Raw genomic sequence first — 27,039 nt, 5'->3', positions numbered from 1 at the left:
CCCACCCAGATTCTCTGAATGGACCTTTTCCGCTCTCCTTTCAGCACCATTGTGAAGTCTCACAGGAAGACGCTTGACAGCGGGATTTTGGGATCCCATTCACAAAAAGTTGTAATTGTACCTTCCTTTTGTATTGATGTTTCTTTATTGGTGTTTGGTAAGGGACTTGCCTCCTTGCCTGCCCCCTTTACCTGCCCCTTTGATGTATGTGTATAAAAGTTCTTGCGCTTGGTTACAAGAGTGCGATTCTCCTGCCCGAGCTGTGACCATCACCTCTGATTAAAATACTTTGCTTTGAAGAACACCGGCTTCCTGCGCCTCAATACGTTGCAGAGCTGAAATCACTTATTGTTACCCAAGCAGCAGCGGTAACATTATTGGCAATATTGGGAAGCAGGAAGCTAGAGAGACCACTGCTGGAAGAAGGGAAAGAGGCCGGGGGGACAGATACCAACTTTTGCACTTGGTGCACAGGACCTATTTGTCAATGACTAGAAGAAAATTACAGCAATACACCTAATGTTGCAAAGTGAATCTTTGGACATTATTAAACTTAACTGAAATTATGCTGATATGAAAAGCAAATACAGTGTGTTTCTCAGGTAATATAATTTGAGTTTGAGTTGAGACTGACTTTGAGTTCCTGCCAATACTTTCTGTAAGTGAAAAAATGCAAGAGCTGTTTGGGTTCCAGCCTTGCATTTTTAGGGTGCATCTATTGCAGAAAAAATAAACAAGTCTTGCAGTACTTGAAAGACTAACAAGATTTCATGCCAGGAGAAGCATTTGTGGACAAGACCCCCACGTCATCAGATGCAAAGTTATGCCTTTATTGCAACTGACAAAGTGGACTCTAGTCTGCTAGATCTTTTGCTGGGATGAAATTATTCTAGACTTTGCCTCCTGACCGCTTTCCAGCTTGTTTTTACTTGAAAGGAGAAACAGAAAACTGGCTGTTCCACTAGGTGGCAGTAATTAGATACTGAAGAACAATGTAGCTCCCTTAGCAAACGTTTCCTAAGGTCCAACAAAGTACTTACTGATATTTTCTGCCCATGTGATATCAGAATATAATTCTTTTTTAATTATTATAAATCAGAGTGAAAGCTTTTTGGCACATAGATGAAGCTGATATCTTTTCAAAACCTTCACAAGATAATATTAGGAGGTATATTAATTGGCATAGCAGTCAAACTGTAGCCCTGTTACAGTGAACACACATACCTCTTGCATGTTCATCCCTGTGTCGGTTTGTAAGAAAGAGCCAGCGCATGTTCATTTTGCAGTTGAAATCAGGGATCAATCCCTGGATAAATATGGGGTTTGTATCACACATTCAGTTGTGATGTTATCCATTCAGTTGTACTTGTACTCAATTTAACATGATAATTGTTCAAACTGAACACACACTTAGTCTTCTTTACGAACAGGTGTGTGCGTGTACATGCAGGCTACATGTGTACTCAGTGTAACTTGTGGACCGGGCTACTGCATACGTTTGTCAGCATGAACTCTTTTGCTGGTTGATACATCTATGCATGTTATTTGATTCATGCTGCCTTGATGGCTTGGAGTTGATTAGGCGGAGTGACTATTTAGAAGGAGAGCAATACTTTCTAGCTCAGCATTCTTCTCACTGGAATGGACGAGCATTTTCCTCTCCTTTCAGAGCTATCACCAAGAGACTGGGTCTTTCTTGCCATTAAGAAAAATCTTTGTAAACAGCATCTCTATTTACAATTCTGTGGTAACTGTTATTGTTATGTCACTGGTAGAATTTGCCAAGTGACTTTTGATTGTCCAAACTGAATATACACAGCCACAGGGCATTTATAAACATTTGGCCCTTGTTTAATAATTTAATAACTCTACTTGTTTTCTGTGTCAACCCAGATGGCTCCTATTTGTGGACCATAGAACTGAATCTTTTGCCCATACTAGTAACAAAACATTTTATATACATATTTGTTTCAGAAAATCTGTCGTCTTGTATTTTATGGGCCTTATTTTTGAGAGGTTTGCAATTGTTGGGGAAAGGTGCATTAATCTACCTTTTTGAATTGTTGTAGGTTCGTGTCTTTACATTTTCTGTTGGTCAGCACAATTATGACAAGGGACCTATTCAGTGGATGGCCTGTCAAAATAAAGGTACTGGATATTCATGTTCCTTTATTTATTGGTTGGTTGGTTGGTTGGTTTTGATATACTACTCCATCCCCGAAGGGCTCTGAGCGGTGTACAAGTCAATAAAAGCACAATTTAAATTTAAGTCTCAGTTAAAAAGCATTCCAAAAAAATTAATGACATTGAAAATCCTCCTCCTTTTCAAGAAAATCCTCCCCCTTTTCAAACCTAGAGAAATGCTGGGCATCAGAATATCAGAACATTAACTATTTCTAATTCTGTGACTAATTAGAGCCCTCTGTGTACTTCAAAATCTGAGATAGGTAAAGTTTAATCCACATGTACTATTAGCCCCACAGGAGTTGCTTCCATGTGGCAGATTCTCAGTCTGCCCTGGAATGTTTGTAAATGCTTGATCCATGGGCATTGTGGGGGACTGTTTCAGTTGATAGTGCTCCAGAATGTTCTCTGATGCATTTGAGCATGTAGATTCTTAGGACAAAGTGCCAGTGATTTGGCTGTTGAGAATGAAAGATGATTATAAAAATAAAAATATTCAAGTTACATGTGTCCTACACACACACGCGCGCGCGCGCGCTCTGCAAACTTGGTAGTGCTAAAACATATCCATATGCTATTGACACTACATCTATAACATGGGGAAATTGATCACTTGGTTCATATTCACTTGGTTCGTGCCCTTTTCCCAGGCAAGTAATGATCGGATAGGAAAATCAGTGCTATCAGTCCCATCACACAGTTTTAGTATTAGCCTGCCTTGGATGTTGTTCTTTAAAGGGTTAAAATCTGAAGCTCCAAATTCTATTCTATATTTTATATTTCAGGTTATTATTATGAAATTCCTTCTATTGGTGCTATAAGAATCAACACGCAGGTATGTTTACCTCAATTGGTAAAACAGACAGCAACACTTTGAATGAAGATCAAGGCATTGTTCTTCAATTGTTCTTTAACGGTGTCCAAGCTGAAATGAAAAGTGTTGTCAGATGATTAGGTTATATACAGGAAAAAGAGCTATACTGGATCAGGCCAAGATCTCAGCCAGTCTAGCATTTTGAGTAGCTTCTGGTGAATAGCTATGATAGCTTATAGTAGTAAAACAAAATTCAATTTAAAGTCAGTGAAGCTCATGAAAACTTACACCCTGGAAAAATGCGAGGGTGTTAAAGGTGCTATTGAACTCAAAGTTTGTTCTGCCTCTAACACAGAAAACTAGACCAAATGCCTGATAGAATAGCCATGGTCCACTCTTAGTCCCATACCTGGGATAAGCATATTTTTATGAGATCATCAAATGCTTTAAAAAAACAAATATCTGAGCTAATCATCTTGCATTGTGACAATGAACCTAGGAACTATCCATATGTTATATACAAACTTTCTCGATTTGCCTCTGCGCAGGTGGCATTTACAATAATGGCATAGGAACCACTTTCTTATAAGTTCATCTTCCGCTGCTAATGTAGCCTTTAGAAGTCTATCCCATAGGGCTGCCTGGTTGAGATGAGAAGCTGAGTGGCCCAATCCACAGATCTTTGTGAATGTGGTCTGCGTGCTTGTGCTGCGGGATTCTGCCCCACATTGGGTTGTGAGAGGCTGAGGCAGTAAAATAGATTTAGAAAGATACTGAATTGAAAACACGTCATGAAGCCCTAGGCAAACAAAAGTGATCAAGAACAATGTGTTTGCAGAACATTATAGACAGCTGGATCTTAATAAAAAGCCTTTTTTGTTGTTAAAAATAATACTGATCAGCTGACTCAATGTTTGTTTCTTTTGACAGGAGTACTTGGATGTTTTGGGGAGACCAATGGTTTTAGCTGGGCAACAAGCCAAGCAAGTCCAGTGGACCAATGTCTATATAGATGCACTGGTATGATTGTGTGCTGGCATGACATAATAAAAGAAAGTGTCCATTTAGTATAAAATAATATAAAATGATTTGGATAGATTAACAACATGAAAATTAACAATGAATAAAATAAGTCTGTTGCTTGTGGCAGAAAAAAAAACTGAGAAGGATTGCAAATATTTTGAAGAACAGGGTGAGCAGTTAGAAAGTTCTCCAAGACTCCAACAGAAAGGCAGATGGTGACATAACTAAAGTGACCACAGATTAATGGAAAGGATTGCAAGTAGGAAATGCAGGTCAGATGCAACAATGTAAGAGGGAGAGGGAATGGCTTTGAGCAATTTATTCTGATGGATACACAGCAGCAAATGCAAGAATGATTGATGGAAATTTTATTAGCTAGCAAACAGAATAAATATATGCATCTGTGAAACAGGGATTCTGACTGATACTTGCATAGATAGCACAGCACTTCCCTAACAAAGCACCAGTAAGGTACGCTTTTCTTAACTGCTTGATTCACTAACTTTTTTTTTAGTGTGTGTGGAGGAATAAGACATGAGAAGCCTGACATGAGAAGCAGGAAGCAAACAATTATCCATTTGAGTTTACTGTGGTATAGACTGGACTAAACAGTGAATGTAAGAAGAGCCCTGGTGAATAAATGGCTTATCTAGACCAGCATCCTATCTTACACAATGGTCAATCATTTATTTGGGAAAGTCAACAAACACAGCACAGAGACTTTCTCTGGTGTTGCCTCCTAGCACTGTGTTTTACAAGTTTATGGCATTCGACAGTGCAAGTTCCCTTTAGTCATCATGGCTGGAAGCCATTGATGAACCTTATCTCCATGATCTAGTCCTCTTTTACAACTGTCTATGCCTGGCAGAAAATTCCACATTTTTAGTGCTTATTATTTAAAGAAGTACTTCTTTATGTCCATTCTGCTTTGCCACATTCAGACATCACAGCCCACCTAGAAAGCGTGAACACAGCTCATTGCTCAGCTCATACATTCCTCTTTTTAAGCCACCTCCTTCCCCTCACGCAACAATCTCAATGGAAAACTTCCTGGTTTGGGAAGTTTTGAATATTGGTGTAAGAAGTTCCCCATGTCCCTTCATGTCTGCATATCCGTTTGGGAAGTTCCCATGGTCTTTCATATCTGCATGCAGGTATCTGGATTAATTAGAATTTGTTTCTTTCCTAATAATCTATAACCATTGAGGTCAATACATTTAGGAGGATATGCCTCTGCTTAGGATGGCACTGTAAACCACTTAATCTGTTTAGTTTGAGTGGAGAAAACAAAGACCCAGTTTGCTCAACTCCTCCATTCAGACATCATTGTGATTGGAGTTTGAACCAAGGCTTTCCAAGCCAGGAAGATTTTAGTCATGCTCAGTGCCCAGGGAAAGAGCAACAGGAGTGTGAGAACAAGAACAATTTCACTCTTTCATGAGTCAGCAGAGGTTTGTTGTGGTGTCTGAATGTGGCTTCCATCAAAATCTTCCAATCCTCCATGGTCCAGTTGCAAACGCATTTTCATCTGACATCTGAATGAGATTGAGAGTTGGACCAAGAATATTCAGCATGGAGTTGTCAAAGGAGCACAACTCAACAACTTCCAGTCTGCTCAGTTTATCAGTGGAAATGTGGAAAGTAGAGATTAGGACCGGGAACATCAACCACCTCTTCCTGTCAAAAGCTTTACCAATTAAAGTTGATCTACTTTCTTCATTTGATGCTGCAGACTATGTTCTCCAGGTCATATACTTACACAAGTCCACATGACCATTTTAAGTTCCACCTCTTCTTGTAAATGCATCCTTGGGGGGGGGGGGGAGGGAATGTAATCAATCTCTTCTGAGCTGTGTCAACATGGGTCAGTTTTTTGTGTCATTAGAATTCTAGTGCTCAGAAGTTCACTGACCATTCTTCCTTAGATGCTGATGAGGTATTTACTGGAAATGTCATGGAGAAAGTTTATATCTTCCTACACATCCTGTTCTTAAATGTCAGCACTAATGCAGGAATGTACTAGGAGAAGGGTTATGGACCAAACTTATCACAATGCATAACCATTGCACTGTTTCTTATTTAATGAATGCCACAAAGAATGTGTCTTTAATTTCCCTGAATATTAAAAAGAAAAAGAAATAATATGATTACATCCAAGACAAATAATAAACATGCAGGAATGAATTTTGTTTCAGTTCTAAGGATCTACTGCAGTTGCATTACTACAGGGTAGGGAAGAAGTTGTTACTAGGAATAGTTCCAGTTAAAAAAAACAAAACAGGGCACCCCCAAGATTTTTAGAAACTAAGCCCAAAGCCTCCTAAAGTTCAAATCTGGTTTGTGAAAACCATACCTGGATTATCAACGGTGCAACTGTTCCTTCTCTTTTTATTTACATGGCAGCAGTGATGATAGAGTTTCAATATCAAGGCCTCTCTACAGTAGAACAGTAGTAGAACAATTTCAGGTTCAGTAGCACCTTAAAGACGACAAAATTTCCCATGGTATATACTTTTGTGAGTTGAAATATCTGACTGAAAAGGCTTTGATTCTCAAATGCTTATATGGTGCAAATTTTGTTGATCTTTATGGTGCTACTAGACTTGAATTTTTTTTCTACAAAATTTATATTTTGTATCTTAGCGAAAACCAAAATGCATGTTATGAAGTAGCTTAGAATGCAGCAGTTTGCAGATTTTTTTTGTGTATTACTGGTACATTTGCAATTTTGCTTGTAGAACAATTAACATTTCTTTGCATTGCATAAATATGCCAAATAGTACTGTTTATATGATAATGTTGATGCATTCATGTTGTTTTAGGAGTAAAATAATTAGTGTGATAAAAGTATTATATTTATCTCATTTTTTGACCAAAATGTTTGCTTGTATTTGGGTGCATGAATGCTTTTTATACTAGAGGTTTCTGGTACATTTTCAGATTAATACATGGGAGCATGTATTGTACAGGATTTTTAATAATAGGATTAAAACCATTCTAAAGATATTGCATGTATGGTTTAATAAGCAAATGCTTCTTTTTATAAAGTATTTTAGGGCATTCTATATTATGTTTGTTCAAGAGCAACCACATGTTACTAAAACAAAATCCTATTCTTTTGATCTGATCTGTTAACTACATTTTAGTGAGTAATTTTTCCTTGAACTTTTTTCTGTTTTGGCACAAAATATGGACAGATGTCCTTATGATCATTTTCTAGGAACTTGGCCTGGTCATTTCTGGAACTCTGCCTGTCTTCAATTTGACAAAAGATCAAAGTGGAAATAAGGTAAACTGATTCTTAACACTGGAAGGCAATAAAGTAGTCTCATTGAAGCCCTGTTCAGACATTGCAATTTTGTCACTCCAGTATCCTGTAATGGGACAGCAAGTTGACCTGTGATTCTCCCAACATACCTGGTCACAGTCCTGTGTAAATAAGGCAATGCAACATTGGTGAGCACAAATATGTCCTCAAAAATCTGGGGAGTTGATTGTGCATCCCAAAGGTAGAAAATACATGCAGTGTCATAGTCACACAAAATGGCAACCATGCACAGGGAGAGACTCACACAGTCTCCCTTTACACATTGTTGGATCACCAAAATCATAACACCTTAACAAAATTTGATGGGCCCTATTTGGATACATTTTTCACATTAACTATACTGAGATTAATTTGTCTTAAGCACAAGTATCTCGGGGGATCTGGGACTACATACAACAGTACAATTAGACTGTGTAAATTCACATTTGCAGGATTGATGTGGGTCCTGCCAGAAAATAACCCTGTTATGTTTTTTTATCTAACATTCAGCTGTAAACAAGGAAATAGTCAATTGCAGCTTCCTCTGGTGGCATTAGCTGATGTTTCTTTGTGGCTCAGTAATAAAGAAAAGATAACACAGGATGAACAGCTACAAAGAAAGTGGTGTTAACTGTGCTCACAGCTTTGCAAGGAGAAGATCAGAGAAATTAGCAAAAAATCAGAAACTTAAATTTTATCACCATGTACAACAGATCCAGAAAGCTGGCTGAACATCTTGCCTTGTCAGGATCATTTGAAACATGTTTCCAGTAATACATATAAATTCCAGTTGATTAAGATGATAATCCAACAAACTGTGGATACTGTGTAGCAAGGAATATGTCAGCAACTGGAAAACTATAATTGATGACTGTAGGACCTTTTCAAAATTCACAGTGGATTGAAGTTTATGGTATTATCAGTAAAAAGAGCCTGCATTCTGCAAGCATAGAGTATATTCCTGAGTGGGCCTTTCTTCCCACAGCTAAGCCTTCTTTAAAGGTGTGAAGAGACAATAGTAGTCTTGAAATCAATATCCTATTCCTTGTATCATTTGGCTTGCTCTGTGCTGGTTTCTTTTCTGAGGTCTGCTTTACGTCCCAAACCATAATATGCTAAGTACAACAGTTGCATTTTCAAATTGTGCTGCAATGATTAGTGTGTCTTGGTCTATGAATATATCAAATATTACCTTTCCTTCTGGGTGTCCTGACAGAACCTTGAACATCATGCAGTGATGAAGGGAGGGGGAACTGCGCCCGGGGCATGAGCTGCCCACGTGCCCTTGCTGCCCCCTGCTGCCCCTGCTCCGCCTTGAAATGCCCCCAACACGTGACTGCAATGGCGGCGCCTGGGACAAGCTGCCCCAGATATCCTCAATGTCGCTACACGTCTGACATCATGAGGGATACTGTCCCCCATTATTAAGACGATCCAAATGTCTACTCCTTCGATTTTTTAAACTTTAGAGTGTATTTCATTTTGGATATGCCAGATTTTTGCCCCCATTACTTACGTAACAGTAGTTTAACTGTTCTGGGGTATACATTGAGTCAACCGTTTTGAAAGATAGGTGTCCAAATATCCCATTTTGAGATTATTTTTCACAACCTAGAACTATGGCCTTCACTAAATGTCAGTTCTTTATGTCATACAGCCTCATCGAAGAGGTCAGGTGGCCAGCTGCGATGCCATGTTGCACTGCCCCACCATTCCAATAGAGGCTTGGCATGGGGAGACTTGAAAAGCAAAAAAGGCTTCCTGCCACCAAAAAGCCCCACTGGGCTTAATAGACCTGTACCACTTTTTTGGTGGCGTAAGTCTAAAGCCGTCACCGCCAGCGTAATTGAGCTAATGGCCAGGAGAAAGCTGACTAATGTTGGCTCCTCCCTTGGCCATGTCCCCAACTTCCCACCCCTACATTGGTGGCAGCAGCAGAGGCTCTGGGCATCTGGCACAGTGTCCCAGCACCAGGGAGGGCAGCAGTGACCGCACACTGGCAAAATCGTCCCTCTATTGGGGCAAGTGCCCTGGGGAGGGCATATCTGCCACCACTGCACCTCTCCCACAGGTAGATTCACCACTTTGGCTGAGGCTCATATTATAGCCCTTTCATTATTTCTGTATACTTTGGTAATAAAATTCCACTTTACAAAGAAAGTAAAGTGGAAAAAAGAAGAGAGAAACTTGATACAAGGGACATCAACCAAGCCTGGTACTATCTTAGAAAGTTATGGAATACGTTCTGCACAGACTCATATGCCCAGTTTTAAGACTGCATAGAAAAATACAAAGAAAAATAATGTGCACACATGGACAGGGTATTATGAAATATTTTAAATCTCATTAACAGATTATTTGGGAGGGAATGTGGAATGATATAGCCTGTTTGTAAAACATCTGGGTGTTTCCCACTGTCCTATTGGGGAGGCAGGATCAAATTTCTTGTTTCCTATTGTTAGGCAGACTGCTCTCTCTCCTCAGTTCAGCCCAGTTGCCTGTGCTTTTATTTCTGGTCTCCTTTGCCCTCACTTTTCTGTCTATAACCTAACTTCATCTTTATCCCTATACTCTTTTTCTACCTTCCCTCTCTGTTTTTCTACTTTGTAAGCTGTTTGGCAGTTAGGATGAGTGCAGCTCAAAAAAGGACTACCATGACTTTAAGATGGTGACCAACTTTGGTAATGAGGCTCTTGCCTCTGATGGCAGCTTCCTCTATGAGGAAGAAATGCAGGAGAGGCAAAGCAGGGGCTGAGACCCATTACTACAAGGGTGTGCATGACCCCTAATAAGGCTGCATGACTCAAGCCACAGCTGACCATGGTCTTCATTCCCAGCCACCTTCTAGCAAGCCCTCAAAAAAGGCTCGTGGAGACAAAATGGCAGTAGGACCTTCGAGGCATGATTCCTCTCAGGTGGAGAGGCTCACAAAGGCAGTATGCCTGGAAATGGATGAGGGAGAAGAGGATGATCCTCCTAATGGCTCCATGGTGCAGCAGACATACTCAGAAGCAGGGGGTAAAGTAAGAGCATTCATGAGGAGTTAATATCCTTAATTCAAGGCACCCTAAAAGAAGAGGTTCCAGGGCTAGTTGCTCAACAGTTGGAAGTATTTGGGGTTCTCTGATCCATGTCAAACCCCAGGACACCCCATACCTGCACCTTAGCACTCAAAGAATGGGAGGAGGCTCTTCATGACCCACTCAGGCAGCTAGGAAGAGCTATCACATAAACCCTGATAGGAACACCACTAATTCCTTGGTTAGTAGGATAGAATTCCCAGATGAAGGGCACTTTATGTCAGCAGATGAGTCTCAGAGAAAGCTTCTAGTTAATGAACCCTCTCTGCAGCAGTGGCGTAGGAGGTTAAGAGCTCGTGTATCTAATCTGAAGGAACCGGGTTTGATTCCCAGCTCTGCCGCCTGAGCTGTGGAGGCTTATCTGGGGAATTCAGATTAGCCTGTACACTCCCACACACACCAGCTGGGTGACCTTGGGCTAGTCACAGCTTCTTGGAGCTCTCAGCCCCACCTACCTCACAGGGTGTTTGTTGTGAGGGGGGAAGGGCAAGGAGATTGTAAGCCCCTTTGAATCTCCTACAGGAGAGAAAGAGGGGATATAAATCCAAAGCTCTTCTCACTTCTTCTTCTTCTCTTCTGAGGTTCTTTAGGATGGAAGATCACCAGTATTTGCTTACAAAATCCATAGTCACTATCACCATTAAGGACCTTCCTTCAGGGGTGGAGCAGCCAAAATCTAATCTCTGGTCTGTGCATATTGGCGATCCGGAGTTTTCCCCCCATATGTGCTCTAAGGAAAAAGTTGTCTCTTTCTTCAAGTTTTCTGAGAAACAGCTGCAAAAGGAATGTGAAAAACTTACCACCATTGGCAGTTCCCAAGTTTCATTAGAAAGATTTATGATTTACCTAAGTATGCTACAAATATTCTATAGATCCCACCTGTAGACACACCTATAGCCGCTCTGCAGTCTTCAGGTCTCATAGCTGAAGAAGTGGAAGGCTACATTAGAGATAATCGTGACAGGAAAGCAGACCAATAATCAAGAAAGACTCACTAGGCCCTGGCAGTGGCCATCAAATCCTTAAGGGAGTTTCCTTCTTAGCTGATGCCACCTTAGATGCCTTAACCTTTTCATCCAGAGCCCTACCACCACCACCAGCAACCAGATGACAGCATTGGCTCAGAGCCTGGCCCGCAGACTTTAAATCTAAGGTGATAGTTGCTATTTAGAGAGGCTGTCAACAAGATTCTTGTTGAACAAAGAAACAAAACCAAGGCTGTGCCCAGATCACTTTAAAAAGGGGATAGATGGAATGGGAATAACTATTCCTTCCATTCCCAGCACACTTTACTGAAATACAGAGGTGCTTTCAAAAAATCCTGCAAGGAACCAGACCAAGAACCAAAGGAGAAAGAATGCCTGGACCATGGACATAATTTCCAAAGATTACACTATGGAGATCCTCACACTCCCACCAGAAGGCTTTCTATGATCCCTCATATTCAAAAACTGAGAAAAAAGAGACAGGATATGGAAGGCAATAAATCATCTTCTGGAGATGGACTCCATCAAACAGATACCCACTTCAGATCAAGGAACAGGGGACTCCTTGATTTTCTTCACCAGAGGAACAGAGGAACCAGAGGAACAGAGATTGGAGAGCAGTGCTAGACCTCAAGTGGGTCAATTGTTTTGTCATACTCAGACAATTTTTGTCACAAAACTATGGACCTGAGACTGTCAAGTCCATAGCGGGAGCATTACAGCCGAGAGAATTTCTTAGATCTGTGGACCTTACAGAAGCGTACTTGCATATACCCATTTTTCCAGGCCACTGAAGATTCCTCTGGTTTTGCAGCAAAAAATAACATTTTCAGTCCAAGGCCTTATCTTTTGGCCTGTCCATGGCCCCACAAATCTTCTCCAAGGACCCGGTCAATATTGTAGTTTGTCTAAGGAAGCAAGGGGTACATCTCCACCCATACCTTAACCACATCTTGATACAGTCTATGTAATACCAGTCAGCCCTTCACAATACTCAGAAGACCCTGGCTGTTCTGGAGGCACATGGATTCCTAGTGAATGAAGCAAAGAGCTCCCTGATACCCAAACATCTGGGAAACCTAGGGGTCTTGTTGGATATAGCAACAGCATCTCTCCCTCCCCCAGACTACTATATGTCTTCCTGCCACTCCCAGTCATCCCCAGATTATTCAGGAGAATCAAAGAACAACAGGCCCAAGTTATCTTACCAATACCATACTGGCCACATCGTCCCTGGTTTTCAACAATAATACAGATGTCAGCAGAGAAACCCTTTCAACTACCAGATTGTTGGGATGTACTTCTCCAGGGACCCATTTGACATCTGGAACCAGGATGATGGCAGTTAACCACGTGGAAGTTGATTGGAGGTAATTAAAATCTCAAGTTCTTTCTCAGAGGTGATTGACACCATGATGGCATCTAGAAGGCACTCAACAACAAAAATCTAAAACTTCATTTTCCTGCTGGTGTAACAGGAAGAAGATCAATCCTCTACTCCCTATGATAGAGAGAGTCCTTTAATTTCTACAGGACGGTAGAGAGTCCAGACTACATTCATCCACCTTGCATAGAAAGAGTCCTTCCATTTCGACAGGATGGTATAGAGTCAGGACTACATTCCTCCACCTTGTGTAGATACCTTGCAGCTGGTAATAAATGGATACCTTGCACTGATAATAAATGGATGACCAACCTCTTATCATCCACATATTCTTATGTTTTAAAAGTTGAAGTTGGAATATTATAAGGTTTTTTAGGAACTGTGTTTTGGAGTCTCCAGAACTGAGGAGAGAGAATATTCTACCTGGCGTCAGGAAACAAGAAATTTGATGCTGGCACCCTGCTAGGACAGTGGGAAACACTCAGATGTCCTACTGTGCTCAGAGAAGAAAGACTTTACACAGATAAGTACCAACAGTCACTCTCATTAGATCTTGAAAACTAAATAGGGTTGACACTTGGAAGGGAGACCACCAAGAAAGACTCTGCAATGGCAAACTGCCTCTGCTTCTCACTCACCTAGAAAGCTTGTTGCTGGGGTCATTGTAAGTCGACTGCAACTTGATGGCACTTCACACCCACATATCAGTTTATTTAAACTAATACGAGTGTAGTAGTAGTTGTTCATGTTCATGCATAATTATTTTTAAATGTTTAATTTTATATTTTAATTTTAATTTAATTTAAGTTTTAAATTTATACCCTGCCCTTTCCCAAGGGGCTCAGGGTGGCAACAACATTTAAAACAAACAAATAAATAAAATCATAATGAATACTTTAAAACAGCATTACTAAAAACTAATTTCAGATGGTGGCTTACAATATCAAATATGCCCCCCCCCCCCCCGCTTCAGGAGATTAGAAAAAGATGTTAACCTGACTGGCCGTCAGGGAAAGCCTAGTGGAATAGATCAGTTTTATAGGCCCTGGGCAAACTACTCAAGTCCCGCAGGGCCCTGATCTCGATTGGGAGGATATTCCACCAGATAGGGGCCAGGACTGAAAAGGCCCTGACCCTTGTTGAGGCCAGCCGGATGGTTTTTGGGCCAGGGATTACCAGGAGGTTCCCCTCCAAAGAGCAGAGGGACCTACTAGGGCAGTACAGTGAGAGGTGGTCTCTAAGGTATGTGGGTCCAAGACCACTCAAGGTCTTAAAGGTCAAAACTAATACCTTGAAAATAACCCGGTACTCAATAGGCAGCCAGGGAAAATGGAAAAGGACAGGTGTTATATGGTCCCTACTCGAGGCCCCCACTTGGAGCCTTGTGGCTGCATGCTGGACAAGTTTCAGCTTCCTGATTAGATTCAAGGGCAGGGCAGCATACAGTGAGTTTCAATAATAATATTTTAAAAGAGGAATTCAAATACATGGGTTCATTCACTGTTTCTTGAAAATAACCTTCATAAAAATCTCATGCCAGAACCAGTTGATACTTGGTGTCATGGGAGTGGATGTGTCACTTGAAGAAATTAAGAAGCTGACCCCGCGGTTTACAGTAAGTCTCTCTTCCTCTTGTTCTTTTGCCAGGTTGTATATTTTTAACATTCCTGAAATGAGTTCTGCTGTGATCAGACCTCTCTTTCAATTTATCTCATGTCCCTCTGGCTGGAAGTCAAAAGATTGCTTGCCCTTCCTTCACCCTGCCATTTTCCTGATTTGTCTCTCCCTATAGCAGTCCTTCAAGGAAAGCATTTCTTGCCCATAAAACAAATTTTTCAGGGCTTTCTCTGAATAGCTAGGTCAACTGCAGCCAACTTTTGGCAATTACTGTGTGCTACAGTTTTGAAAGTGGACTGCAAGGTAACTAGTCACCCTACTGGTGCCCTGGTAGCATTATTTCATTGTGCAGCAGACAGGCAATTTATGTTATGATAACTTGAACACATTGTTATATAACAGTGGTGGCAAATCTATGGCACGCATGCCAGAGGGGGCACTCAGAACCCTCTCTCTGGGCATGCGCACCATCACTGGCAGAGTGTGGTTCTGTTGGGCTGCCAGCTGCCTCCCCTGGGACCCCCGATGGTGTCTGGGGTTGTGGGATTCAGTGGCTGCTGGCCCTTTCTGGGGACCTCCGGCATGGGAGGCTGTCTGGGCCTACTCTGTGAGCCCCGTCCGTGCACCCTGCGGCTCTGGCTCCGCTCCTGGAACAAACTGCGTGACCCAAACTCACCCGAGGAGCAGGCCCTTCCGTGCCATTCTCTGGCTGGCTGGGGCTGGATTTCCTCTCCCAGGGGCATTCCAAGGCCCAGAGAAGCCTGGTGCCAAGGCACCAGGCTTCTCCTGGGCCGTAAAAGCCTCCTCACTTAGCCTTCCAAGGGAGGCCCAGTGAGGAGGGTTTCCAAGCCCTGGAGAAGCCTGGTGCCAAGGCACCAGAGCTTCTCTGGGGCTCGGGAACCCCTCTCGTTTGCCCTCCCCTGGGGTTGTGGGATTCAGTTAGTTGGGGGGGATGAATCCCACCACTGAGGAGAATGCACCAGTGGAAGTTAAAAAATGATGGCTCTCCACCATCCCCAGTGCCATCATTTTTGAACTCCCACTGGTGTATTTGTCCCTTATGTTGGCATGCTGGGCAGTAGTGCTGGTGTGGGCTTATGCCTCTTCCACAACTCCATTTACCACCACCACCCAGATTGGGCTACCCATTTGATTAGTGTAATTTTATATCCTTTATCATGTGGAGGGGAGTGAGAAGCTCTGAATCTAGAAACAACTGCAACAACTCTGTGGGCACGCACGCCATTGCCCAAGCACAGAGTTCGCTACTACGCGTGTTGGCACTTTGTGATAAATAAGTGAGTTTTGGGTTGAAGTTTGGGCACTCGGTCTCTAAAACAGTGGTTCTCAACCTGGGGGTTGGGACTCCTTAAAGGGTCGAATGACCCTTTCACAGGGGTCACCTAGGACTCTCTGCATCAGTGTTCTCCATCTGTAAAATGGATAAATGTTAGGCTTGGGGGTCACCACGTCATGAGGAACTGTATTAAAGGGTTGCGGCATTAGGAAAGTTGAGAAGCACTGCTCTAAAAGGTTCGCCATCACTGTTATATAATGTATATTGAGTCCAAAGTCTCCAGAACTGCTAACCCTCTTCCAAATCAAAAAGTGAAAAAAATTAAACATTAGCTCCATGTTAACAGTGTTGAGTAACTGATGTTTGAGCGCATATTTACCACAGAGCATTCTCCATGTGGTCAGAATTATTGAATTAAAAAAGCCATACTGTTGCAATATAACATACTGTATTTCATTTTTTGTCTCTCCTCAGTTGTGTCCAAATGGTTATTACTTTGCAATTGACCCCAATGGTTATGTGCTGCTTCATCCAAATCTTCAACCAAAGGTATGCAGAGCCTTCTAGTTTGTAAATTATTTTCACACCACTTTATCACAGGGAGAAATGTAAAAAAAAAAGACTGGGTGCATAATGTGTCAGATTATGTTACTGGAGATTTAAGATCAAATTCCTATTCAACCATGATGCTCACTGGGTGACCCTGGGACAATTTTTCTCTCACCCAACCTAACTTGCTTCACAAAGAGAAGAAAAGCATCATGTATGCCACCTTGAGTTCCTTGTAGCACATGCAGGAAAACAATAGATTATATGTACCAATGAGTACATTGGTCCTTTTCCAATAAGGTTCCTTGAACTTGTGGGTGCCTTTGAAATTCTGACACATGGTGATGGACACAACCTGTTAGGTCTCCAGGAACCAGTCAGAAACCCTGCTCAGTAGAATCCCACCTGTCCCCACCCACTCTCTAAAAGCACTTGGCAGGCACCAGGGAAAATATTGGCAGGTGCCATGGCACCCATAGCCACTGCACTGTGGACTCGTGTCATATCCTCATGGTATGTGGGGAGATTTGGTATAAACTATACCATTCTTTGCAACCTTACCAGGGAGTTGTCAATTAAAAACCTCTGTAATGGCAGATATATTTTCCTTGTAAGTTATCTAATGCCAAATGGTCTGTGCAGTTTACAACTGCAGCCATCCATTGGGCACACTCAGTTTGCCTAGGGCAACAGTGAAGTCCAAAGCACATGATCCATACTTAGTGTGATCTGACTGTGAACCCGAGAACACTCCTCATAATCTTTTGCAATGTTCAGGGATAGGATCAGTCAAATCACTGCAATCCATGCAAATCTTGAGAAGTTCAGGTCAAAGGATCTCCATCAGATATTTCCTGGTTGTAAATCCGTGTCCTTTCCTTTTGATTCTCATACAGTATGAGAACATTTATATTCTGCAGCTCCAGGTCTATTAGGTTTCCTGGGCTGTACCCCAGAAACTGTTGTGCATTGGTGACAGCTCCTAGGTGCTAGTAACTGCAAATAGCAAAATAAATGTTAATGTGGTGTTCAAACTGGAGTGAAAATTCCCTTTGAAAAGTAATAAATGCACTGCCAAAAAAGCTATCTGTAATCAATTCACAATTATCAACTTACAATATGTTTGTTTTCTCTGCCAGAAATTAAATTGTACGTGTAAAAAAAAAAAAGTACGTACAAACAGCGTATTTACATTTGAAAAGGTGAGGGTGTTTCTTCTGAGTGCATTCTGAATTCCTTTCCTTCTGAACCTCTCTTATTCAAACCTGAACCTCTCTTATTCAAAAACTGGTACAACACAATTCAGTGCTCTCTAGAGCAATTGCCCCCAATGTATCAAGTGTCTACACTCTTGTGAATATGTCCTTCTATACCTACCATAGACTTTTTGAGAAACTACACCATTATTTTTATTGGCGTACAGATAGTTAATAAAACAAACCTGAACCTCTGTGATTTCTTGGGTTTAGTGATTTACAGTAGTATGTGTGCTTGCTCAAGAAAAATTTCACTGAGTTCAGTGGGACTATCTGAGATAGGTATAAACAGAATTGAAGACCCAGTCTTCTTTCTGTTTAGTGGGCATAAAATCTGTATGCTAAAAGCATTCAAATGTGTGCGTTTATGTCTGCAAGGTGGCTGCAGTTCTCAGATTGAACTGCTTTAGTGGTTTGTGTTTTGGAATATTATAATATAGTGATGGTAACTGCAGAGTTCTTAATGACTTGGTTTGGTATACCACCTTGTCCACTCTGCAATTCTTAGTATTCTGAATCACACCACCCCATCCCCCAATGCCACGTGGTTGCTGCCTGGGATATTCTTTTTTACTTCAGAATATAAAGTAAGATTCTTCATATGTGTGGCCAGTGTTCTACAGATTAAATGCCCAGAGCCGAACCTTGTTAGATTTGTGCTACGAAATCTTAGCCCTTGCTCCTGATGAAACACTTGAGCGTAAGACTGTGTGAAAATTCAAAATTAGGCATCCTATTTGAACAAATAACACCGTTTCATGGGGGCATATCCAAGTATTGACCCACCAACATTTCAATCGGCTGCAATGTCAATTGATCATGTGGTGCCAAATCAAACTGGTTCTTGAGGGAACTGCAATAATATCTCCGTCATCAAGAGGCATCTAGAGACCAGTTTTGTGACCAGGGAGAGAACTATTGGGAAACAAGGAACATTTGGGAAACTATTAGGAAATGAACTATTGGGAAACAAAGAACTTTTTCATTTGCTAAAAAAGCTTGTAAATGCCAACTGGATTCCAAAGGAAAACGTAAGAATTTTTTATTAAACGGCTTTTTAATATGAAACTACTGAATGTTTAGAGTTGTTTTCAGCACAGGGAAGATAGCTGTTTCCCTTTTCCGTTCCTCCCAGCAATCCATTCTGATCACCAGGAATGTTGGTTTCTGGGCTTATGGGATCCACATAGACATGTCAGGGGGTTGCATTGTCAAGGCAATTCAGGATTTGAGGGATCTGCTTCAAGCCAAATCATGGTTTTCACAAACTAACCATATTTCAAATAAACCATGAGCTTATATTATGTCTAGGATTCTGAATCTTGCACTGGCAAATGCCAGAAGATTTGGGGGGCAATACTGGGGTAGATGGAGTTTCACAAGGTTGTTTCTAGGTGACAGTGTAGGAATTATCAAGGGCAGGGGATGCCCACTGTCTGTGAGCAAATGCAAACCTAGTTATGTGTGAGTTGCTCCTTCAGAAGACTAACGACTGCAATTGTACTCTTCTACAACATGGAAACAAACAGAAGAATTCCCTTCAAAATTAGACTTTTGAATGCTGAAAAAAACTCAAAAAAACTCTCAAAATATGTTTTGATGTACATGAGATCACCTTCAGAGATGAAATGAAACTCAAGCTTCCCATACCAGTAGACAGAGTTCTTGTTTAACTTATCTTTAGATATGTCTCAGTGTTTATCCACTCTTGCTAACTATATGAACTCTGAAGCCACCTTTGCTGCAGTTGAATGCATAGAAACTTGAAATTGACAAGAGTGACAATGATATCCTAAGTGGAGTCCCACCCTTTTAATCCCATTTGATTTCAGTGAAGCTAGAAAGATGCAACTCTGCTTAGGATGGCACAATTATTCTACAGAGAACAATGTGTACAGGGTCAAGGTGTGTCTTTGAGGGCCTGCACTACTTGTCAAGAGTCCGCAGATGGATACTTCTGCTGGGTTATAAACACAGACCACAAAGTAAAGTGTGAAAATATGAATCATTACTGTTTTGTTACTTTAGCACATTGGTGTGGGCATACCCAAAATTAATTTGAGAAAAAAGAGGCCCTGTGTCCAGGTAACTATGGATGGAGGTGACTTGTTAATGTGTTTAAAAATGCATAATGCTGCAGCTGAAATTAGAGAGCTTTGATTTAGTTTCCTAGGAAAACCTAACCAGACCGCTTACTTTCTCAAACAGCTTCCAAAGCTTGCAAAAATTAGTGTGGGTGGATGTGATAGATGTTGCTTTAAGTGATGATGTGTTGCTAATGAGATTGAAGTTGTGTTTTAGCCTTAATTCTCCTTAACCTTTTCCCTAAAAGAATTCCAGGTTTAGAAGAAGAAAGGCAGATTACTCATTGTAGACATATTCTGCTGAACTTTGAAGCCCTGCATAATGGTTGATAGCCTGATTGTAATGCAGGTGCTACAGATTAGCAGCTTTGTATAACGTTATAGTGATGTTTACCATTTTCCATACGGAAGTCAGAAAGTGGTGCTTATTTTAAGCCATGTATGTGTGGCAACACTGTAATGGGCACTAAACACTACAATATTGGTTTAACCAACGTACATTGAAACTTTGTTTCAACATCAGCTTGGAAAGAGAGAGCTTCATACATACCGCCTAAGACAAAGATAGATGAAAACACCAGCCATTTTAAAAAAAGACTAACTACCTTTCCCCAAAAGCCTACTCAGGCGGATTCCACATGGGCCAAAAACAGCGGTGTGAAAACAGTTTTTGAGTCTGACCCATTAGGAATCCACCTCAGTGTCCCTTTGACGATCCTATTTTTGTGTTGCTACACCAGTTCTTTTTCTCCTTCTGTATTTCATACTTACTTTGCTAGCTAAAATAATGGTTAGCATATTTAGGCTGAAAGAAAGTCTGCATTAAGCTGCTTGCATGCTTTCTCTTTATTGCTTGCTTCTGTGATTAGTTTCTTGGCAATTGTAACTTGAGTTACTCAGGCATGCAATGTGCATGTTTGATAGGATGCAGAGAAACAAACTGTACAAAATTTCTTTATAGAGACACCCCAGGAAACTGGGAAGGAAACAGTTAATGGAGACTAAAGCTTGGCAGAACCCCATAACTTGTATCTTATCACTTCTTTCCATTGTGGGTAGGGAAATTTCTATCATAGGAAGTGCTGATAATTTCCAACAATGCATGCCACTCACTGCAGGCCCCCAATGTGCCCTCATGTTACTCAAGGGGATCTATTGATGTCTTCCCCTGAACAAAATTTCTGCATTGTCAGACAGTGTTGTGTAGCTAGGGAGCAGGGAAGTCCCACTGTGCTCAGCTACTGGATCTTGTTGGGTCATGTTTTTAGATTACGATGCATGACTAGGACTCAGGACATGCAAGTGTCATTTCTGATCGAACCATGTGACTTACTGATTTGTCTAGATTTCTGACAAAATATACTTCGAGTAGCTGAGAATAATTAAAGCTCATGAAAATATATACTACCCACATTAACAAAGGTGGTGTGAATAGAGAAAATTTATATTTCCATTTGGGTCAAAATGTTTACATTTGACAAAAAATGTTCTTAGAGACCCTAAGGGAAGAATGGTGCTCTCTAATGGAGGCCAGAGATGTAGTTCTCCTGTGTAAGCCAACCAGAATTGAATGGAATTTATGCAAGAGATTCCACTCATTTCTATTGCATTCATTATCTTTTCCCATTAATTATAATTTTATTAATTCAGTAAGCAAACCAAATTATGTCTCTACTTAGGAGAGAAAGGCACTTCAGCAATTCAAAGGCCAGCAGGGGATAATGGGGCGGGGGGCATCAGTATCATGTTGGGGCATGCCGTCACTTCCAGCGAAAACTGAAAGTGATGTCATGTCACAAAGGGTGATGTTTTAAGATTTGCCAAAAACTTTCTATCTTAATGGTAATGGAAGTGATATTACATGATGGCAAGGTGCTGGTTTGCCTGCTCCTATCCCCAAAATCATCCCAGTAGACTGCTCTATCTCTATTCCAATATTTGTAGTTTGAAGAGTCATGACAATCAGTTTGATTATTTTTGCCTAGATCACAATCGCAACTAAATAGGGAGACCACAAGCGGGTTAGGTAAAAGAACTTTCCAGAAGATGGTACCTGTAGGCAAGGATTTGTTTGTTTTAATTTCTAGAGATGCTTCCTCTAAATTAATTTAATTTAGGTTGCATTCACTGCTTACCTAAGCTTTGAGTCTCCTTAACTGGACAAATAATGTTGATTGATTTTATATTATGGCTTCTTTATCATTTTTTTCTTTTGTATCCTTGCTTTGTTTATTGGAATGGGACATGGACTGCCATGCTACTTCTACCACATCAATGCCTTTTTGCATGCTTCCAGGGTTTGATCCTACTAATATCATTCCTTTGCATGTAAGAAATGGATTCTTTGAATTACTTTGCTTTTTATTTTAGAGCTATATTTTTTCATGTTTAATTTGGAAAAGTAAAATGTTTATGTTTTGGTGTTTTGGAGGGTTTTTTTAATTCATCTTTCATTTCAAACTTCATTGTATCTAAATTTCTTCCCGTTAATTTATTTATGTAAATGAATGAGATCCATGGACATTATAAATGCATAAATTATATAAACAAGCAATTTGTATTTGTGATACCAAATGTCTTTATTTCATTAGTCTAAAAAATTACTTAGAATAAAATTTCCTTTTAAGTTTTTTTTAAAGTCAATCTTTGAGTTCAAAAGAACCAGAAAATAAAATCACCTTTTATGCAGTAACTTGTGGATCTGATCCACAAGAATATGGCAAGCAGTCGTAGTAAGCTACCATATTCTATCTCTGTCAGTTTAGCTGACTGTGAGAACTATTAAAGATATCATGTAGTCCTGTCTCTTTATCATACATGTTCTGCTAAAAATGGTTGAATCTGTTTTTGCTTGAGTCCTAAAATGAATATGGTTGCCACACACTGAGCTATTTGAAAGCATTGGTTACTATATGGCTTTAGAAGGTTTTATCCTAGCCTTTTCTAGTAGCATGAAGAAAATGGACAAATCTGTGCAGACATCCTGTTGACAATACACAATTGTGGATAGCTCTCTCTCTCTATCATTGTATGGAGGGTATCAGACAACTTCCACACTAAAAGCCATTTTGTGTGGGCCAGCTCTAAGATTGACCTAATGTTTTATGTGGACATTTCAAAACTTTGTGGGCTTCTTTTATTTTAACTTAGTACCTTTTTATCATTACCTTTAATAATAACAGAGGCTAGAATTATAAAATAAAAAATGAGAAAAAATATCAGCAAATATGCACTTCTGCCTCAAAGTTTCCATCTGAATTTAATCAGGGCTGAACAATTATGACAGGTAATGAAACCTAAATGTGAAGGAAATACACATAGTTCCCAAAAACTCATAATAAAACCACTCACTGCAAGCTTAGAACTAATTCAGTGCAGTAGGTAAAGGATCCGACTTGGATCTGGGAGACCTAGGTTCAAATCCCCACTATGCCTCTCTCTCCACTTTATAGGCTTGTTGTGAGGATTATGGAGGAAAATGGAGGAGAGAATAACTATATAAGCCTCTTTGGATCCCCATGAGGAAAAAGGCAGGATATAAATGAAGTAAATTAATAAATTAAATTAGTTAAGTTCTCTAAAAAGAGATTTATATAGAGTTCCTGTTGCACATTGATTGCACATTGGTACTGTGTTTAGGAGCGTGTGGCGTAGTGGTTAAGTGCTTGCACTGCCACTCACTTGGTCAGGAGTTCGAGCCCCCTGTGGGTCAGATATCCTGGCAGCTGGCTCATGGTCAACTCAGCCATCCATCCATTTGTTGGTCGGTAAATGAGTACCTAGCACATAGCTAGGGGGTAAAGAATAGCCGGGGAAAGCAATGGCAAACTACCCCACAAAAATGGCTTGCCTATGAAATCACTGCTTGCAGTGATACCCCAGGGTCGGACACGACTGATGGGGAAACATTACCTTTACTTACTGTGTTTAGACTTTGAAGGGACACCAGAGAACAAGAGTTTTATATCCTACACAGAATGATTCCCCCCATATTATAAACACGAATCTAATCGGTATACAAACACTAATCTCAAAAAATAAGGACTATGAGCATATAGATATATTTCCTTGATTTTTTCCTTTTCCAGAATTTACCTTTTCGCCTTTAATTCATTCCTCCTTTTCCCCAAGTCTCTCCTGCTTTTTCTAAACAAGTGCCCCATTACTCCCTTAAACATACTGCTGCATTTTGCCAGCTGGGCTCAATGAAACATTTCCAATCAAGACAGCCCCTTTCCCTGGTGCAAGGCACTTTCCTCTGAATCTTTTCAACTACAAGCAGTTATAGCTTTCTCCCTTCACCGCTCCTTATTATTGTTGTGATGCCATTTGAGGTATTTCACTTGGAGTTTCCATGGTCAGTGATGGTGAAACAATTTAGATCAAGGAAGAAACCTCCAATTATTCTCCTAATTAATTACATCTACCACAGTTATCTTTTTTTTAAAGTTCACTTTAATGAGAAATTTAATACAGTTGTAACAATTAAAAACAAGAAAGGTAAGTAATCATTTTTTATGAATCGAATTTGTTTCAAATGAAATGCAAACCATTTTTGACATTTTAAACCTGAATGAAACAAGGCTAGAGATAGATTTATTATTTGTTGGTATGATATATTCTTCAGAACCCAAAATCTCAGGAGCCGGTGACACTGGATTTTCTGGATGCAGAGCTAGAAAATGATATTAAAGTTCAGGTAAGCTGCATTGTACTTTCAACAATCATCTGTTGTTATTAGGTACATTATTAGATTAATTAGGTGTAAAAGTCCATGTCAAGGGTGGGTGGGAGAGTTGGTCTTTTTCGAGCCGATCACCTTGAACTGACCCCCTCCTGGTGGTTCTCCTGCCTCCTCACAATTGACCATTCATGTAGGCTGGCTGGGAGTTTCCTTCCAGGCTCACAGGTGGGTTGGTGGGAGCAGGTTGGGAATCAGGAGGCCAGGATCCCTGACAGGAGGCCCAGGTTGGTTTCTGGGGGTTGGGAAGGGTGGGTGGGCAACTGGGGATTTGGGTGCTGGAGTGTGGGGAAGGGGTGAACTCCAGTCACTGCTGCTCTGCCACTTGACACACCTTCTGTTTTGGGCGCAGGGAAGGGTGGCTGGGGAAAAGGTGTGGCTTTTGGTGGGGTCAGTCGGAGACTGCAGGTCGGCAGCACTCTCCCGCTGGGGCTGGCTTCAGTTTGGGAAAGGGGGGAGGGTTCAGTTCAGGGTGCATAGTGGGGTGGGGTCAAGGACCAGCTTTTCCAAGTGCAGTGGGGGAGGGCAGGTCATCGCTTTGGCACTGGGCCCAGCTTTGGTTTCAAGTGCAGGGAAGGGTGCGTAGAGGAAAGAGCTAGTTGTTGCCAAGCCCAGTGGGAGAGAGGGGTTCAGCACCACTCTCCCGCAGGGTCTGGCTTCGGTTTGGGGTGGGTGAGGCAGGGCAGGGGTTCCAGGTTCAGTTTGGGGGAGGGGAAAGGGCAGGAGGGGAAAGGACCAGCTTTTTCTGGGTCCAGCAGTGGGAAGGTGGGCAGGGGAATGATATCATGACAACGAATCCTCCACCAATGGATGTGTAGAAAAGAGTCCTGCAAGCCCATTGGTTGATCTCTTCTGCATACCCATTAATGGAGGATTTGTTGTTGGGACACTTAGCGTATTACCAAATTGTATAGGGTAAGATTGTTTGGAAGTTACCAAAGCTTTAATCAAGGTTTGCTCTATCAAGGAAGAATACCAATACTGACCATTCCCTTTTGCTACAGAGCACTTATGAGAAGGACAGAATGGCATGACACCATGCTGAGGATTTCCCAAAATGCTACCAAACAAATGATGCCAGCTTAGATAATAGAGCCTGCTTAAACTCCAATAAAGCACAGTCAAATCCTTGGCCAAGGATGTGGTCATTCCCTAGTATTTTTCATATAAAATGGTGGAAAATGCCATCAAGTTACAGCTGATTTTTGGTTTTTAAAACCAAAAGTCATATGGTTTTTAAAGCAAGAGAACTTCAGAGTTGGTCATTGCCTGCCCTGCTGAAACTCTGGACTTCTTTGGTGGTCTTCTGTCCAGGTTTAACCCTGATGAGCTTCCATGATCTAATGAGATCAGGCTTACCTGGACCCCAGGTCAAGGCCTCATAAAATATAGATCATAAAAATTGTGCTGTGTTCAAAAAAGTTCTCTTGTTCTATGACAACTCTCCACTCCAACAAGTTTTATGGGAACTGGAAAAGTTTGAGAGTACAGAGTCTGATATGAAGTTTTGAAATTAAATAATCCCAGTTATGTTCATATTACATGTGAGGATAAGCAATTGAGCCAGTGACTTGCAGTACATGACAGAAAAAAAATCAATCTAACTCTGTTACCAGGGATTCCCTTACAGAACAAATTAGGTGGTAATTGATGGTTATTTATTCACTGGACAAAGCATAGAATCATTGCCCTGCAGTGACTGATGACCTTTGTTTTCAATAGTCCCTGGCCTTCTTTTGAAGGTGTGAGAAGGAGACTGACATTTTGGTTATTTATTATTTGTCCAAAAGGCAAGTCTCTGACTTTTTTTGCTGAGAAACAGTAGTCTGCCATGAATATCAGGAACCCAAAAAATGAATCTATAGCAAAATATACTACCTTTTTTGGGGAGGGGTGCAAAGATAGCAAGGAGTAATTTGGATTTTTACAGGGAAAGTTTTTAACTAAGCATTAGTTAAGTTCAATGCAACTATTTTTCTTGTGCTCATAATGGGTAATTAAATTATTTAAGCATCCCTACCTGAACCTCAGAATTAATGCAGAGGATTGAATTATCACCTTGCCTAGCTTTGGAGTTGAGCATACAGAAAATTTACATGGATTTCTTTTGCACTGGGCTCTCATTTCTGGTAATGCACTCCTTTGAAAGGGCTACTGGCAAATTCCAGTAAAATAACTTTCACTGATATTGTTGCAATGAATAATTGGTAGTGATGGACTTTTGATAAATGTCTAAAGTACTTCTTTATTACTCATGGAGTCTGTGAAATAATTCCTGGTCCTATTGAATACCAGTGAAGTTGATTGAATATATTGTGTCTACATCTTCAGTCTTTTAATTTTCTGTACTGCAGATTCGAAAAAAAATGATAGATGGAGAAAGTGGAGATAGGACCTTTAAAACGCTGATCAAGTCTCAAGATGAGGTAAGTTGAAAAGATTGCAAAAGATGCGCATATTCGCACCTGAACAGTTTGACTATTTGGTGCTGCTAGCCTAAAACCTGCGCCCCCTGCAGGCCAAAAACTGAAAAACACTAAAAAATAAAAAGCAGGGGACAGAACTTCCAATATGTAATGGGGGATTGAACCCAGGAACCCTCCTTACCTATGTCCTTGGATGGATTCCAGCATCACAGTGGCCGCTCATGGGGGGGCCCACAAAACTCACATTTTGCACCAGGCTCCATTTTTCCTAGCTATGCCTCTGGACAAGCC

At 40.9% G+C, this 27,039-nt stretch overlaps 1 protein-coding gene across 1 annotated transcript in view; it reads left to right on the top strand.

The window, feature by feature from the left end:
• The window catches only part of CACNA2D1 (calcium voltage-gated channel auxiliary subunit alpha2delta 1), a 446,220-nt gene that overhangs the window by 374,997 nt on the left and 44,184 nt on the right, over nt 1–27,039 (top strand). Inside the window, exons 13-20 of the mRNA XM_048501599.1 lie at nt 2,070–2,148; nt 2,970–3,019; nt 3,929–4,018; nt 7,242–7,310; nt 14,319–14,393; nt 16,167–16,241; nt 24,209–24,280; nt 26,677–26,748. Coding sequence (XP_048357556.1) covers nt 2,070–2,148; nt 2,970–3,019; nt 3,929–4,018; nt 7,242–7,310; nt 14,319–14,393; nt 16,167–16,241; nt 24,209–24,280; nt 26,677–26,748 — 582 coding nt within the window. The remainder of the gene's footprint in view (nt 1–2,069; nt 2,149–2,969; nt 3,020–3,928; nt 4,019–7,241; nt 7,311–14,318; nt 14,394–16,166; nt 16,242–24,208; nt 24,281–26,676; nt 26,749–27,039) is intronic.

Source organism: Sphaerodactylus townsendi, linkage group LG06 (genome assembly GCF_021028975.2).
Source record: "Sphaerodactylus townsendi isolate TG3544 linkage group LG06, MPM_Stown_v2.3, whole genome shotgun sequence".
Lineage (NCBI taxonomy): Eukaryota > Metazoa > Chordata > Lepidosauria > Squamata > Sphaerodactylidae > Sphaerodactylus > Sphaerodactylus townsendi.
Note: the sequence above shows the minus strand (reverse complement) of the source record. Positions and strands in the feature narration are given on the sequence as shown.